Source organism: Alexandromys fortis, unplaced genomic scaffold, assembly GCF_014885135.2.
Source record: "Alexandromys fortis isolate MF-2015 unplaced genomic scaffold, M_Fortis_MF-2015_v1.1 scaffold_115, whole genome shotgun sequence".
NCBI classification, from domain to species: Eukaryota; Metazoa; Chordata; class Mammalia; order Rodentia; family Cricetidae; genus Alexandromys; species Alexandromys fortis.
Window position 1 is genome coordinate 3,195,847 of NW_026067989.1, and position 15,277 is coordinate 3,211,123.

Consider the following 15,277-nt stretch of genomic DNA (forward strand, 5'->3'; position numbering starts at 1 on the left):
CCGTTTTCCAAGACAGACTCTCAAATTGGCCTGCCATTTGCTGAATGAGGCTGTGTGGCCCATGAGCTCCAGGAATCCTCCTGTCTCTATCTTCCCAGCCCTGGGATTAGAGTACAGCACAGAAGACATTTTTTTTTTTTTTTTTTGGCATGGGTTCTGGGGATCAGTTAAGGTCCTCGTGTTTGACTGAGAAGATCTTTACCAAGTAAGCTATTCCCCAGCCCCACTTAAGGGACTTTTTTGCATAGCTGTTTATCACAACATGCAGACAGGTAATTGGTTTGAAACATCCTTCCTCTGCCTCTTCTCTAGGATATAGAGTACATACGATCTCATTATAACATCGAGGATTTCATCTACTTCAGCCACCACCAGCAAGAAGAACATGGGCGCTTGAACCATTTTGCCCTGAACCCTATTTTCCGACACTACACCAAGTTTTTCCTGAAGGAGATCCTTCGCTTAGGCTATAAGTCATGTCTCTACTACCCCATATACCCACAATCCCGGGAGACCAAGGTAAGAGGCTGACATGGGCTGTCCCCTCCTGTGCATAGGTGTGCATGGTGGTGTCCTGTGTGTGCTGTGCCTTGTTTGTTCTGCTCGGGAGGACTTTGACTGTAGCATGCAGCTGAGTCTCCACGGGCCATATTTGATTAGGCCATTTGCTTCACTGTGGCAAAAGTCCGGGAGGCTTCCAGTTTTTGAAACAACAAGAACCAATGTAATTAGACAAATTGGTTGGTTTTCCTATATTGACAAAAAGGCAACCGAAAACTCTAGCTGAACAAGACACAAGCAGCAAATTATTTCTCATGGTGTGAAGCCAACATGACCCTATCATGTTCTTTAAAATATAGAACCCTACAGAAATGAGTAAAATAAAGTAGTTCCAGCCTATAAAATTGGTGTGCTATACAGTGCACTCTGAATAAAATGTATAACCATTTCCATAAAAACAATGGATGAACGGTGGAGACGTACAGTTGTAATGGAACTCCGCTATAGGGAATACCTATGCCGTTCCATCTAAAGCTTGCTATATCTCCATCGAGTAACACCAGCAACAGAGACCGGGCACATGTTGCTTATATCCATCCAAATACCAGCTCATCTCACCTCCACGTCCTCCTCTTATCCTGCTTTGGTGCTCAGGACTGCATGTTTTACCATGCAGACTGTGCCCTTGTTTTTTCTTCCTCAAGCTGTGTCTCATAGGAGCTACTGATACACACACACACACACACACACACACACACACACACACACACACACACGCAGACACCTTCACCTACTCATGTACTGTCACCTGGATGTTCCACAAGTAAGTGTGATTTAGGCCAGATTCCCATGGGGACTCTGAAAATTGGTCCCTCGGTCACTAACGGGGGTCCCCAGCTTGGTGTGTACTTTCAAGGTTGAGTAGAAGTTGTCCCCTCAGTTCTGGGTCATGACCTCAAGCTTTTCCACATTCTGCTGAGAGCCCTTGACACTGTCACCTTTTTTCTCAGTGTCCGCGAGGAACTAAGGGCAATTTTCAGATGCTCTTACTTGCCAAAGTGTTTCTCAGACAACCTGTGAGCGCTTCAACGCGTACACTTATAATAGTTGTGCCCCTGTATCATCTTAAACAAAAGCCAGCTGGAGGAAGCCCGTGGGAAAGAGTTGTCGTGAGCTGTGGACCCTGCTTCAGGGAGGTTTTGGTTTGGTTTGGTGCTTGTGTCCCCTGTAAAATGTAGCAGGCCAGGAAGATGATTAATGACCCGGAAGATAACAGTTGTACAATAAAACCCTGGCCCCAAACAATTTCCTTCACTTTACGCTTGACTGAATACCAACTGTGTGACCTTCCAGGTGTGATATTAAATTCTTAGTTTCTATTTGCCACGCTGCCTGGATATGGCATGTCAAGAGCAAAGTGCGCTTGCGTCCACAGTAAAGACATCTCGGGCATTTCATTGCACCCGTGTCTGCTTTCCAACCAGTGTGGCGTTAGGAAAGCCGCAAAGCACACTGGGAAACACTTTTCTCAGTCACACTGCCGGTTGATTTACACAGAAGACAAGAAAGAGTGAGACACCGTCCCAAGTCATTTGAGTGAGAAGTCCCAAATTCTGCCCGAAGTCCTCTAGCAGTGAAATCCAGCTGCCTGTACCTCACTTTGGCAGTGGCTCTCCCTTTACCTCTCATGCAAGCATCTTCATCAGGACATAGACCAGTGGTTCTCAACCTGTGGGTCACGACCCCTCTGGGGATCAACTATCAGCTGTCCTGCATGTCAGATATTTGCATGACGATTCATAATAATGGCAGAATTACAGTTATGAAGGAGCAATGGAAAGAATTTTATGATTGAGAACACTGGACATAGACATTCACAGATATGCAAACCGCATTCTGGCCAGGGTTTCCTGGGTTCCCAATTTTCAGTAATGTGAAGTCAGGGTATGAGGTGCAGTGGTGAAGGAGTTTTGAAAGTTCTTCTGGCTGGGCAGTGGTGGTGCACACCTTTCATCTCAGCGACAAAAGACAGAGGCAGGCAGATTTCTGTGAGTTTGAGGCCAGCCTGGTCAACAGAATTTGTTACACAGAGAAGCCCTGTCTTGAAAAAAAGACAAAAACAGAAACAAGCAAACAAACAAAAGCTCTCATGGAAGCTGATATAAATGCCCATGGCTACTTTAAAATGGCACACAAGTCATATGCAAACTATTACATCTATTAAGAGACATCTCATTCTGCTTTACTTTTTCCTCTCTCTAGCTTCAATTCAGTAAGTAGATACATCATTGCCAGTTTGGTTTCTTCGCAGTTTTACACTTGAGGGTTGTACTGGCAGGTTTTGTGTGTCAACTTGACACAAGCTAGAGTCATCAGAGAAAGGAGCCTCAGCCGAGGGAAGGCCTCCATGAGATCCAGCTGTATGGCATTTTCTCATTTAGTGATCAGTGTGGGAGGTCTCAGTCCATGGTGGGTGGTGCCATCCCTGGGCCACTGGTCCTGGCTTCTGTAAGAAGGTGGGCTAAATAAGCCTTGTGAAACAAGCCAGTAAGCAGCACCCCTCCATGGCCTCTGCACCAGCTCCTGCCTCTAGGTCCCTGCCCTGTTTAAGTTGCTGTCCTGGCTTCCTTCTATTATGATATGAAAGTGTAAGCCAAATAAACTCTTACCTCCCCAACTTGCTTTTTGGTAATGGTTTTTCATTGCAGCAATAGAAACCCTAACCGTATTAAGGGTGAAATGGTTTCTTGGCCCTGAGTTTATTTTTCTTTTTCTTTTTTTATAATTACCAAGATTTCATAAATGTGAGAGACACTGTTCTCTGTCCAGTTTTAAAAACTAGATAAAATTAATATTTAAGGCATTGTTGTAAAAGTTGTTATCTCTTTCAGCAAGCATAAATCCAGTTCACAACTTCATCACCATATAAATCAAAATTATTTGATTCTCTTCTCTACCCCCACTCTCCAGTTTTATTCCTTCATTCTAAGACCCTTATTTCATTTTTTTTTTAAAGCCCCAGTGATGTTGCCCAAGTTCTTTCACATCTGGCCTCTGCTGCCCCCTGGGTGGCATTTTTATCTACGTGTGTTAAAGCGGCTTGTGCCAGACACACAAAGGTTAACAGGGCTCGGATAACACAGCTTAATGGGGTCAAATCAAGCTGATTCACGATCACTATGGAGAAGAATATTCTCCTGGGGGAAATACTTGTACTGAAAAATCCCATAAACCAAACCACTTGTTTATCTGTCATTCCCACAGAGATAGTAATGGAATTACTCCCGTAATTATCTTCATTAGTGTCAGGCATTATCTACAATTCATTCCTCTGCTCGAAGAGTATGTTTGTTTATTTGCTGATTTTTTTTCCCCTCCCCTCTCTGACTTGGCCGAGTGAAGAGTTTTGTATTTGTCAAGCGGCGTGCAGACATCTGCGCTGTGCGCCTCTGACATTCTCTCCCCTAAAGTAGAGATTGCTGCCTTTCAGATCCAGAACTCCTACGCCCACTCCCTGACATCTGCCCTTCATTACTTGGTTCCCGTGCGACCACGACGACAGATTGTCTATCCGCTGGAAAAGCTTGGCATAAACGCTCCATCAAAGGAGGTCTCCAAGGATCAGGTGGGTAGCAGGGCGGCAGGCAGAGAGGCACGGTGCCAGCTCCCGCGGGCTTGGCAGATGGGGTGGCAGCCCTGTCTTCACTGAGCAGGCTGCTTCTTAGTTACAGGGAACCTGGCGCTCATACCCTTACAGGCGGCGCCCTGCGAGGGCTCCCCGCAGCCTTGCCCTCAAGTGGTTATTTCACCATAAGCCTAAAACAGTAGCCACATCCTCCTTCAGAGGATTCAGCAGGGACACCCTGTGTGTTGTTGCTGGTCCTTAGACAAATGAGTGGCCTAGGGCCATCCGCACCCCCCAGCATATTTTATCTTTGTTCCCTGTCCTCAGAAGAATCCCCCTTCCAATTGATTGTTTGCTTTTAAGTCAGTCAGTGGTCTTCTTGCCATTAGGACAAAGCAGCCAGAGATATGTCATGTTGGAGGTGTTTAGTCTGAAGCTGGTGTTGTTTTTTTTTTTTTTTTTTTGATTTTTAATACTTGCATAAAAACTCCTGTGGGATGTCAAAATGAATAACAGGCTTGTTTATTTTACCCTCCTTGAGGTAAAAACTAGTCCTGGAAGGCCTTTATGACCGGACAAGAAAAGGGCCTAGTACCTGCATGTCAAAGTTCATGAATGTGAAGACACAGCCAGCTTTTGTGATTGTTGTAATTTAAATGGAAAATGGGACCAACATGTAGGCTCCCAGTGTTCTGGGTACTTTGAGTTTAAAAGCAAAATATCTTAGTGGCTAAGATTTGCTCTTCCTAAAAGCTAAAAAAAAGAGTAAAAGCTCAAACATTTCAAACATTAAATCCAGGAACTGTTCCTCAGAGTTGAGGGATCTCTTCACAGGGAACGTATGAATGAAGCCCCCAGCTCAGCTTCACACAGGGGTGGGGACTTCCCACTCCAGTCCAGAGGCCTCAGTTCTCTGGAACTGAGACTGCTTCAAGTCTGGCAGGATCCTTGTATTGGTAAAATAACAAAATTTATATTTATTTTGTAACAATTATGCATCTATATTTGAGGAGAGATTGAAAATGAACAGCAGTTTGGTTTTATTTATTTTTTGAAGTTTTTATTATGGAAGGTGGCGAGCAGATACAATCATATAGAACATGTTTCCTATCCCCACCCCCTGCCATGAGAGACCTTTCCCTTATTCTTTTTTCAGATTTCAGTCTGTCATAGTTTTAGCAAAATTAATTCCTGGAAAAGTAAGATTTAAAACGCAAAGACAGACAAAATCTAAGTTCAGTTATGTACTGTTAACTGTTGCAGACATAGAATTACTCTGTCAAATTACTAGAAACTTCCATGTGCTTAGTCTTCATAGACCAGTTCACACATGACTTCTTATTGTGAACCACAGCCTGAGGAGTGCGGAAATCTGAAGGGGCCTCCAAGTAAGCAGAGACCACACCTGAGGGTACAAGCTATGGGGTGGGGGTGGGGGCTCTGGGCAGGGCAAAGACAGCAGCTGGTGAGCCTGAAGGAGTGGTTTCCAAGGAGAAAAGAGGACATCTATGTTAGGATGAGTTGGTAAGACCGGATGGGACTTGTTAGTCAGTGTAGCGAAATAATGAGTTTTGACTGTTGGGCCTTGGTGTTTTGGTAGCTGAACCTCAGTAATCAGCTTCAGGAATAAGTTAGGCATAAGGACATAGCCATGTAAGCGAATGGGCCTTGACGGCAAGCAGAAATGTAATCTAATGGTTTAGTAAGGGAGAGGGCAGCGGGAAGGGTAGACCTGTTTACATCATGTTTGCAGTCCTGGGGCCCATTATAGAGTCCTAAAAACTCTCCATATACACAGCACCTGAAGACAGTCATTTTCTATTCTTGGCCAGTTGGTATCTTCCTTCTCCCCACTCGCTTCCCCTTCCCCCCAGCATCATCTGGAAGCAAACACCATGGGCAGATTCTTCGTATTAGCAGTCTATGGGCATGGTCTTAGTGTCAGGGTCCACTGCGCTCTGAAGGTGAGATATACAGGGGCCCACCAGCAGGACCAGGGCCCTCTTGCATTGGGACATCCTGGAAATGGGTCAGAGAAAGCAGCTGTATGCTGTATCTGTCTCAGAAACAGCTTCCACAATTCTGATTAGAAGCGTGTGCATGTGTGTGTGTGTGTGTGTGTGTGTGTGTGTGTTTGTATGTGATCTCACCAGATGATGCTTTGCAGTGTATGAACCAGATCCGGTAAAGATGACCGATGTCATACCTTTGCAACTGTTGCCTACACGCCTTCACGCAGACAGGGCTGGGCCTTTTGTGTTATTGGGGCTCCCATGACTTCAGCCAGCACATTCATGGAATGAGCTGGGGTGTTCAAGCTGTCGGGGAGGCATGCAGAGCTGTTGCACGGAGCATGAGCATATTGTTCCAAGCGTGCAAGACGCTCCTGCCTGTCCTCTGCCTGCCTCCGGGAACCTCTGGAACTGAGCCATGTTGAGATGAGCTGGAGCTCCAGGTGGAGAGAAAACATTTTGTTTCATTAAAAATGATCCTAGCATTACTTCTGTGGTTGGCGTGATTTGAAATCCTTGCTTACATGTAACAACCTCTCCCGTGCTCACGTCGGGATGTGTGACTCCTTCTCCTTCTAGAGCCCTGGCACATGTTGAGACACAAGGAAGACCTATAGTATAAACCTGGGTTCCAGGAAGAAAAGCCCTCAGTGGGCCGGTGAGAAAAACAATAGTGCAGATGTTTGCCTGTTGCACAGTCCTGGTCCTGTGGTATCTACAGCATTGGTGAATTCTGACGGTCTAGGAGCTGCATCTACCGTTACTGACCACATCCAATCTTGATGTGTATTTTAGTAAACTGAAGATTTAATAAGGGGATTGGGAAAGGTGATTGGTGGCATTTACCCTGTACAGAGTCTGGAGTTAGATCATCAGCTTTGCATAAAATGAAGAGCGGTGGGGTTTCAAGACCAATTGATCAGTATCTGGGCTGGGCCACAGCTCAGTGGAGGAACGCTTGTCTAGAGTGTGAAGGGTCTTCTCTTTGATCTCCAGCACTTCCTCAGACAAACACAGTAGCGACACTAAACTCGAGTCACAATTTTGAAAATGTAAAGATCCTATTCAAAGGATCAGCAACATTATAACCCACATAGAATGGAGCTAAATATTCAAAACTTGAGATGCTGATTTATAACATTTAAAGTTGTTTTTCCTCTTTTAAAAAATCATTTTAGATGAGTTCAACATTTTAAGCAATTGTCTGAGAAAAGTTGAGCCCAATATGGTTGTTTGGATGAATAATTTCAGTGTGGTCCAAGTACATCCCTCTCTGAGAAGAGAACTAGAATTCCTATGGCTGAACCATGCAGGGCAGACAGTCACCATTTCTCACAGAATTCCCTTTCCGCTGTAAGTCTCACATCCCCCTGCCTCCAGCAGCTTCCACACACACCCCCTGGTTCAGTTTCTCTCCAGCCACTTGCTTCTTATGCCTTTGACCATGCTTAGCGCATCTCCGAGTGGCCGTCCCCTTGCTTTCATCTAGGAAGCCGATCTTCAAGGGGACCGATCACTCCAGGCATGAGGAATCGGATAGACCGCGTTTCATCTCAGTGGGTTGCCAATTTGAATATGGCACAAGGCAGCCGTGACCGAGATTCATCTCTGCGTGGGTAGAGCAGTGGGCCCTCCTCTCCCCACCCTGAGGCCACGGAACTTCTGCCTGCTTTGGGTATGCACCTTCCCAGGCGCTTCTCCGAACGGACAGCTCACTTCAGAGCAGGCCATAGGAAAGCACCCAAATGCATTCATTTCCTCACACCTTCTAGAAGCTGGTTCCCAAGAGTCACAATAATATCTTTCTAGTTGAGCAGTAGGAATTCACAGAGAAGAGAGAAGGTGTTTCCTGGTCAAGATCATAATCTGCACGATAGGCCTGGAAGATTCCCATCCAGTTTGAATGCACCATCTTGGTCTATGCACCTATGTTCTGAGCTAGTGTCTGGGGACCTTATTAAATGGGTCATCATAGCTCATCATCATGCACACTGTGATCCTGAGAAATACTCGGATTTGCCCGAATTCTTTGTGCAGACAAACTAAAGGGTGGAGTGAGTTGCTTTTCTCTTACTTAGGAGATCTGTGGAGAAGCATTTGTTTTTCTTTCCTGCCTGCACCCTAGAGGGATTTTGAGTTGACTCTGTACTGTCACTACTCTTGGGGAAACTGTCAGTAGACTTACAGATTACATTACAGTATATTTATTTTCTGTTTATTTCTTTTATGTGTTTGGGTATTTTGCCTGCATGTAAGTCTCTGCACCATATGCATGCAGTACCCACGGAAACCAGAAAAGAGCGCTGGATCCCCTGGAGCTGGAGTTACAAACAGTTGTGAGCCTCCAAGTGGATGAGGTGCTGGGAGAACTGAGTCCAGGCCCTCTGTCAGAGCCATCTCCCCTGCCCCTTACTTAGAGTATTAATAGAGGTAGATGGGGGAGGGGGAGAATAGTCAAAGTGAGGACTCAATCCAGGATTGAACCTATGTCTGTAGAACTCCTGTGGTGTCTGTACTTCCTGTCCCAGGTCCTGCTTCCTCTTGGGGTATTTAAGTAGCAATGATTTATAATGATAAACTCCAGAAATTCACTATCTTTATTATTCACCAAAGTTCTTGATGGTCTATTCTAACTATTTTTTCTTCACCTTGATTTATGGTGGTCTTAGAATGGATGTATGATACCCTTCCCCTTCTGAGAAATCATACTTTCACAGCGATCAGCTCTGATGTTATCGACAGGCTGATGAAATCCAGACCAACTTCTTTGGAGGCCTCCATTTGGATTCTCTGTGTTTGTTTTCTCCACATCTCTCTTTGTCCTTCTACAAGGAAAATTGGCAGTGTTGCTAAGCTCCCCACCCCCACCCCCAGAGCTAAATGTTGGCCCGCCCTTTCCCGGTATGTGATCTCAAGAAGATGTCACTGGCTGGCATTCAGTTACCCTTTGAATTGCCCCTTTTCATCTGGGCTGTTCTTCCCCAGTCCAGCTATAATTACCATCTGATGGACGGTTACTGGATCCCGTTGCAAGTGGGCATCTGCTGCCTTGGGAAATTGCGTTATTCTCCCAGCACCTGCTAGGTTCTCCCCAGCGTCATTGTTTCCCAGGCCCTTCCTTAAACCTGGTAACGGTCACTGACAGTAGTCAGCCTTCCCTTGGTTGTAGTTGTGGTTGAAGTGTCTCGTGTGGTTTTTAAAACAAACCAAAATCCACAGTTCTCTAGTCTCTCCTGGGAAGATGATTCTAAAATTGTAAACTCAGCTTCGTCCACGTACTGTTGATGCCACCATGATGAGATCTCCTTGGCACAAAATCCACCCCTCTGTCACTACCAGGGTCTAGTTGGCGTTTTAAACCCAGTTCTCAACCATTCGCTAAATGTTCATGCTACCCCTGGGCAACATATTTCCTTCAAATGGTAGTGAACCCCTTCCCTCTAATTCCTCAATGGGCTCCATCTTTTCCTCAAATAACATTCTGTCCATGTCATTTTCCCCAAGTCTCTGACACTACCTCACTAAATATAGTGTGCAGCTTGTATGCCAGTGTCAGGATGGCTTGTGAACCGGCAGTTTGTCCTCGTGACTGCCACCAGTCTTTTCTCTTAGAAAGTGACAGCAGCCATCATTCTGTGGCTACTGTTTGCTGAGCTGTGGCTGAAAGCTTTGTATGAACTATCTTATGTAACTGTCACTTCGGCACTTACTGTTGTCACCCTCTTCCCCACAGAAGGGTGTGTGTGTGTCACAGTGGAGTCACTTGTCCAGTCCTTCCAGCTAGGCAGTTGCTTGCCCCAACTCTCGCTCTTAGTCGTGACCTGTAGACTTTATCAACTAATGTCTAAATCCAATGTCATGGCCCTTCTAGGAAATGGCACACAGAGAAGGACGACAGCTTGGCACTGACTTTTTATTTCCCTGACTTCTTTGACACCCATCCACTTCACCAAAACATAACAAACTTGGCGCCCCACCCCCACCCCCACCCCCACCAGAGAGCGTCCGCTCTTAGTGTCAACCCTGCACCAGCCTGACTCTGCCTGAGCGAGGCTCGGAGAGGCAGACATCTGGTACAGGTTGCCGTGCTAGGTCTGTTTTGAGACACCCATAGATTGAGGGGTCTCTAATTCTCTGTGTTGCATCAGCATGCTGTTACAAACCTTTCAGAATTATGGTGGCAGCTGCCATGAAAGGAGAAAAATATGATCCCATATGGTGGTTATATTACAAACTCCTCAAGATTTAGCTTTATATTGAATGGGGCTCAACAGTGTTCTTCGCCTATCATGGGAGTGCCTGGTGCTTTCCTTGGGGGAGCTGGTGGCACAACTGGCAAATGCTGGGTGATATCTATGAGTTGGGATGCAAGATGATAGAAAAGTGATGAGAATAGATTGTGAAATTGACTTCAGTGTCTCAGTAGCATCTTCTATGAATGCCAAATCTCATCCTCACTCTGTAGAATTAATGGTGCAAGACAATGTCCCTCTAACAAAACTTTACTATGACATAAATAATAAGAAGTTCAAGAAAGTAGATCTGTACACACACACACACACACACACACACACACACACACACACACATGTGTCTTGGTAAATTTCCCAGTTGCTATGATAAAATACTGTGACAAAGACAACTTAGGAAGGGTTTTTTTGTTTTGTTTTTTTGTTTTTGTTTTGTTTTGTCTTTTTTTCTTTTTTGTTATTTTGGTCACAGTTCCTTCATGGTGGGGAAGTCACAGCCCAAGGAACTGTAGGCAGCTTCATTTGCAGACAAGAAATAAGAGTAATAAATGCTGATGTTCAACTTATTTTCTCCTTTTTATTCAGTCCAGGATCCCAGCCAAGGGAATGGTGCCACCCAGAGAGAGTAGATCTCCCCACTTCAATTAATCTAACCAAGAAAGTCCTTTGGCCATGTCTAGAGTCTGTCTCCCACACTGATAACTGAGACCCATCATCATTAATACTGTACAAGCCACAGTTTTGTGGCTTAGTAAACTCACGGAGTGATGAAACCATCCCTACTGCCTACATTTTTAGTATTTTTTTCTCTTACCCTTGCTTCCTACTCTGAGACTTTGACAACCACAGGTCTACTTTATCTCTTGAACTTGTCTAATCTGGACACTTCATACAACATGTAGTATTTTGTAAGCAGCTTCTTTCACTTAGCCTGTACTCAGAGTACAACCATGTGGTAGTGTTTGTGCTTTATCTTTTTATTGCTAAATATTATATTGTGTGGGTAATGATACAGTCTATTTAATCCCTCACTGTAAACTTGAATTGTGCTCACCTTTTGGCTATGTGAATAATTATGCTATAAAAATTCTCTCTCTCTCTCTCTCTCTCTCTCTCTCTCTCTCTCTCTCTCTCTCTCTCTATCTGTGTGTGTGTGTGTGTTTACATTTCTTTTGACTGTATAACCTAGAAGTGGAATTGCTAGGTCTTCCCAGAGAAGCATAGATATTGTTAAATACAGTTTCTCCTGCTTTTACATGCCCTGCTCAGCCAGACATGGGCTTCTTTTGAAGCAGTGTTTAGGGGAGATGGGGCTGCAGATGCTCATCTGAACCTGAGGGAAGATAGTGGTGAACTCTGTCTCAACGTTGCCTGTGAGTCCTTTGTTCCAGTCTATCTCCAGTGGTGGTGTTGCTAAATTTCGCAACAGGACCCTTCACCCCTACCCCGGAGGCTTTCCTGGATGCTGATTGGGTTTTTGTCACAACCCCTGCCATGTGGGAGAAGGCATCCTGCTTCCCACAGAGCTAGCCTGCGTAACACAGAGATTCCAGAAGTCCCCGGCTACTAACACATCAGGCTGCTTGCCACAGAGCAATGGAAGGTGGCAGCTGAGAGAGGCTCCAATGGTCCCAGGCTTCCAGGCTGGAGCTGGTCTTCATGGCCCAGTAGCTTCTTTAGAATTTGCCTTTGGGGAAGAAAAGGTTGGCGGTGCCCACAGGTGGCGTGGCTCTGGTATTTTACAATACTTGGTCCAGTCAAATGACAGCTGCCGGTGCTGACTAGAGACATTATATATTCCTCCTGGATTATAAATAGAATATCACGACAAAGTCAGCCCAGATTTATGGTAGGAAAAATTAGACAGAGTCAGCACTATATTCACCCATTCTATAGACAGGCCACCTTTGTAGATATTGTGTCATGTAGGGGCTGTGGAGATGGGTCAGTCAGTAAAGTGCTTGCTTGCAAGCATGAGGACCTAAGTTCAGTCCTCAGAGCCCCCACAGAAAGCCAGGTGTGGTGGTGTGTGCTTGTAATCCCAACACTAGGGAGGTAGAGACAGATTTCTGGGGGCTTGCTGCCTGGGGAGTCTGGCCTAATTGTTGAGTCCCAGGGTCCAATGGGAAAACAAAACAAAACAAGGTGAAATGGTGCCAGAGGATTGACACCTGAGGGTCACACGTGACTTCCACATGCACGCGTGCTCCTGCTCCCCCATCATGAGCCATTGTAAATGTGCAATGTCCACCCACCACCATTGTGTGTGTGTGTGTGCACATGTGTGTGTGTGTGTGTGTGTGTGTGTGTCTAGTTAGATCATTTTCAATGAAAAATGCCCCAGATGAGTGTGGTGTCTCGCTCAGTTCTTTGAAAACCGCCCTCTCTTGGAGCTGCTGCCGCTGTCTTCCTGTGCCACCTCGTACCCTGATCCAGCTAGGCGGTCCTCCATTGGCGGGACCTGATCCAGCTAGGCGGTCCTCCATTGGCGGGACCTGATCCAGCTAGGCGATCCTCCATTGGCGGGACCTGATCTAGCTAGGCGGTCCTCCATTGGTGGGACCTGATCCTGGTACCCTGATAAAGGAACACTGCTTCTTCCATGGGACTCCATGCGTCTATGAGGTTGTCTCCCCCTCACACAAGTTTGAGCAGGAAGCCTGAGGTGAGGGGAGGTGGGGAACGAAGCGAGGAGCTCTCAGGACTGTGGGAGCCACCACAAGGCCACCTGCTCTTGTTTCTCTTGACTCACTGTCCACTCACTGTCCGTGACTTTGCTGGTCAGTCTTAGCTCATTAAAGCTCCGTGGGCCACTCCAGCTCACAACACATGATTGTAATCCTATAAAACGTCCAATTTTGTCTTATGTAATGACAGAAACTCGATTTCCATGCAAAGGTCAGCCAGCCTCCCCGCCTTGCGGCTGAAGCCAGAGACCAGGGAGGCTCCTCTATTTTACCCGGCCCCTTCCCACATTAACACTTAACTGGCAGTTTTATTCTTATTGTTTTTAAAAGCCGGCCAGTTTCTTCCTCTCTAGGAATTTAGGAATATTTCTGACTTTTCTGAAAATGGTCCCGGGAGAGGGAGGAACTCGGAGACCTCCAAGACTACTCTCCACGTGTCCTGCCCCAGGGCAGTCCTGGCTGCGTGGGTAGGACTCCTCTCTCCCTGGGGTTCTGGTGGGGTTTCCTCGGAGACCTCTCCAGCACTGGGACCAGCATACATGTATTCCCAGGGAGTTTATTGGCAGCTAAGCCATCTCTGCTCCTTGATGCAGTGTTGCCATTAAGGACCCAGGTCAAGGCTCATCCTTCTGGGGACTGGCAGATTCCACCAGTACAGGCTGCAGGCTGGCCTATCACACCCTTCTCTTGGAGTTTTCACTACAGGGTCCATAGGTGAAGCTTCTGTGATTTGAGGCTAAGACAGGGCCATCCCACCTCTTCTCTGCATGATGGAGGCGGGGCTCTCCGGACATAGAGCAAGGCAGTATTAAGGAACTCTCCAGAAGGCCACCAGAAGATTTTATATCTCTCCTTTGACACATATATGTGTGAATGTGTATTTATATACATATATTTGTTGTGTATGTATGTGTGAGTATATGTCACATGTGTGCACATGCCTGCAAAGGCTAAACGAGGGCATTGGCATCTCTGGAACAGGATTTAGGGGCAATTGTGAGCCATCTGATGTAGGCACGACCATCTCAAGCCTCTTGAGAGTAGCAAGTGCTCCTAACTGCTGAGGTTTGCCTCCAGCACCCCTCCTCTGACAGTGTTATGTTGAGTGAGAGCTTTAAATGCCATTTGGTTGTACATTAGACTCCTCATTTTTTCTTGGATTTTTTTTTTTTTTTGAATTGGGGCAGTGTCCCACACTATGGATAAATCTAGCCTAGATCTTACTATGTAACCCACACTGGCTTCAAAGTCATGGCAATCCTCCTGCTTCAGCTTCCTTTCCTCCTCCCAACTATTGTAACCACTACATTCTCTGTCACTCAGAGCCTCACGTGTTTGTCAGGTTCTTACCACGGAACCACCCTCTCAGCCCTGATTCTGGTTTGGGTGGAGGGGCGGTTCTGAGGAATGAGCCACTGTGTTGAAGCTTCAGCGGCCCGAGTTGACGTCTCTGTGATGCTACACTGACACAAGGACCCATGGCTCATCATCGTGAGCAGTTCCCTTACATTGGCCATTGAAGCTTTTGATTCATATTTTCATCAACAATGTTACTATGTCCATCTTCGTTGCCTTAGAGCACATTTGGGAGGATTTCTTTTGAGTCAATGGCAGGAAATGATATTAATAGATCAAAGGTGAAGCTGCCATCTTTTAAATGAAAAGTCATTTGGGGATTGAAAATGAAAACTTGAAATTCCTGACTTCGAAGGAACATTCCCCTTGCTGGTGTGATGCTGTCTCTGAGTAGACGGTCACTGCACGGACAGTGCTGCCTTGTGATGCCAGACCGAGGTTTGCGGGGCAGGTGGACATCACGGATAGTCTTCCATCTTCCCATTTTCCCCTAACTCAGCAGCCCCCAGGGGTCTGACCCACTCAATAGCAAATGATTTTTTGTCCGTAGGCACATCTATTTGAAAGTACAATACATCTCCCTTTTAGGATCTCATGGAAATAATTTTGCATGTTATAACTTGTTAATAAATTCTACTAGAAAAAAGGAGGGGCGTATAAAGGCACAGGAAAAAACCACCCCAGAAGCTGCACAGGCTTATGGTCGAATTGAGCTCACGTGGATCAGGAGGCTTCTGCAGCTCAGTGGTTTCCACGAAATCAGCCCAAGGGCACACATTATCGTTACTGACACACTCGACAAATCTTGAGGGAGAATAGTACCCGAGCATCACAGGCAGAAGCTTA

General features: G+C 45.9%; 1 protein-coding gene across 1 annotated transcript in view; it reads left to right on the forward strand.

Annotated features, from left to right (window-relative positions):
- The window catches only part of Cfap61 (cilia and flagella associated protein 61), a 231,495-nt gene that overhangs the window by 89,821 nt on the left and 126,397 nt on the right, over window positions 1-15,277 (forward strand). The window contains exons 12-13 of the mRNA XM_050159553.1: window positions 313-519; window positions 3,992-4,126. Of these exons, the coding sequence (XP_050015510.1) occupies window positions 313-519; window positions 3,992-4,126 (342 nt within the window). The remainder of the gene's footprint in view (window positions 1-312; window positions 520-3,991; window positions 4,127-15,277) is intronic.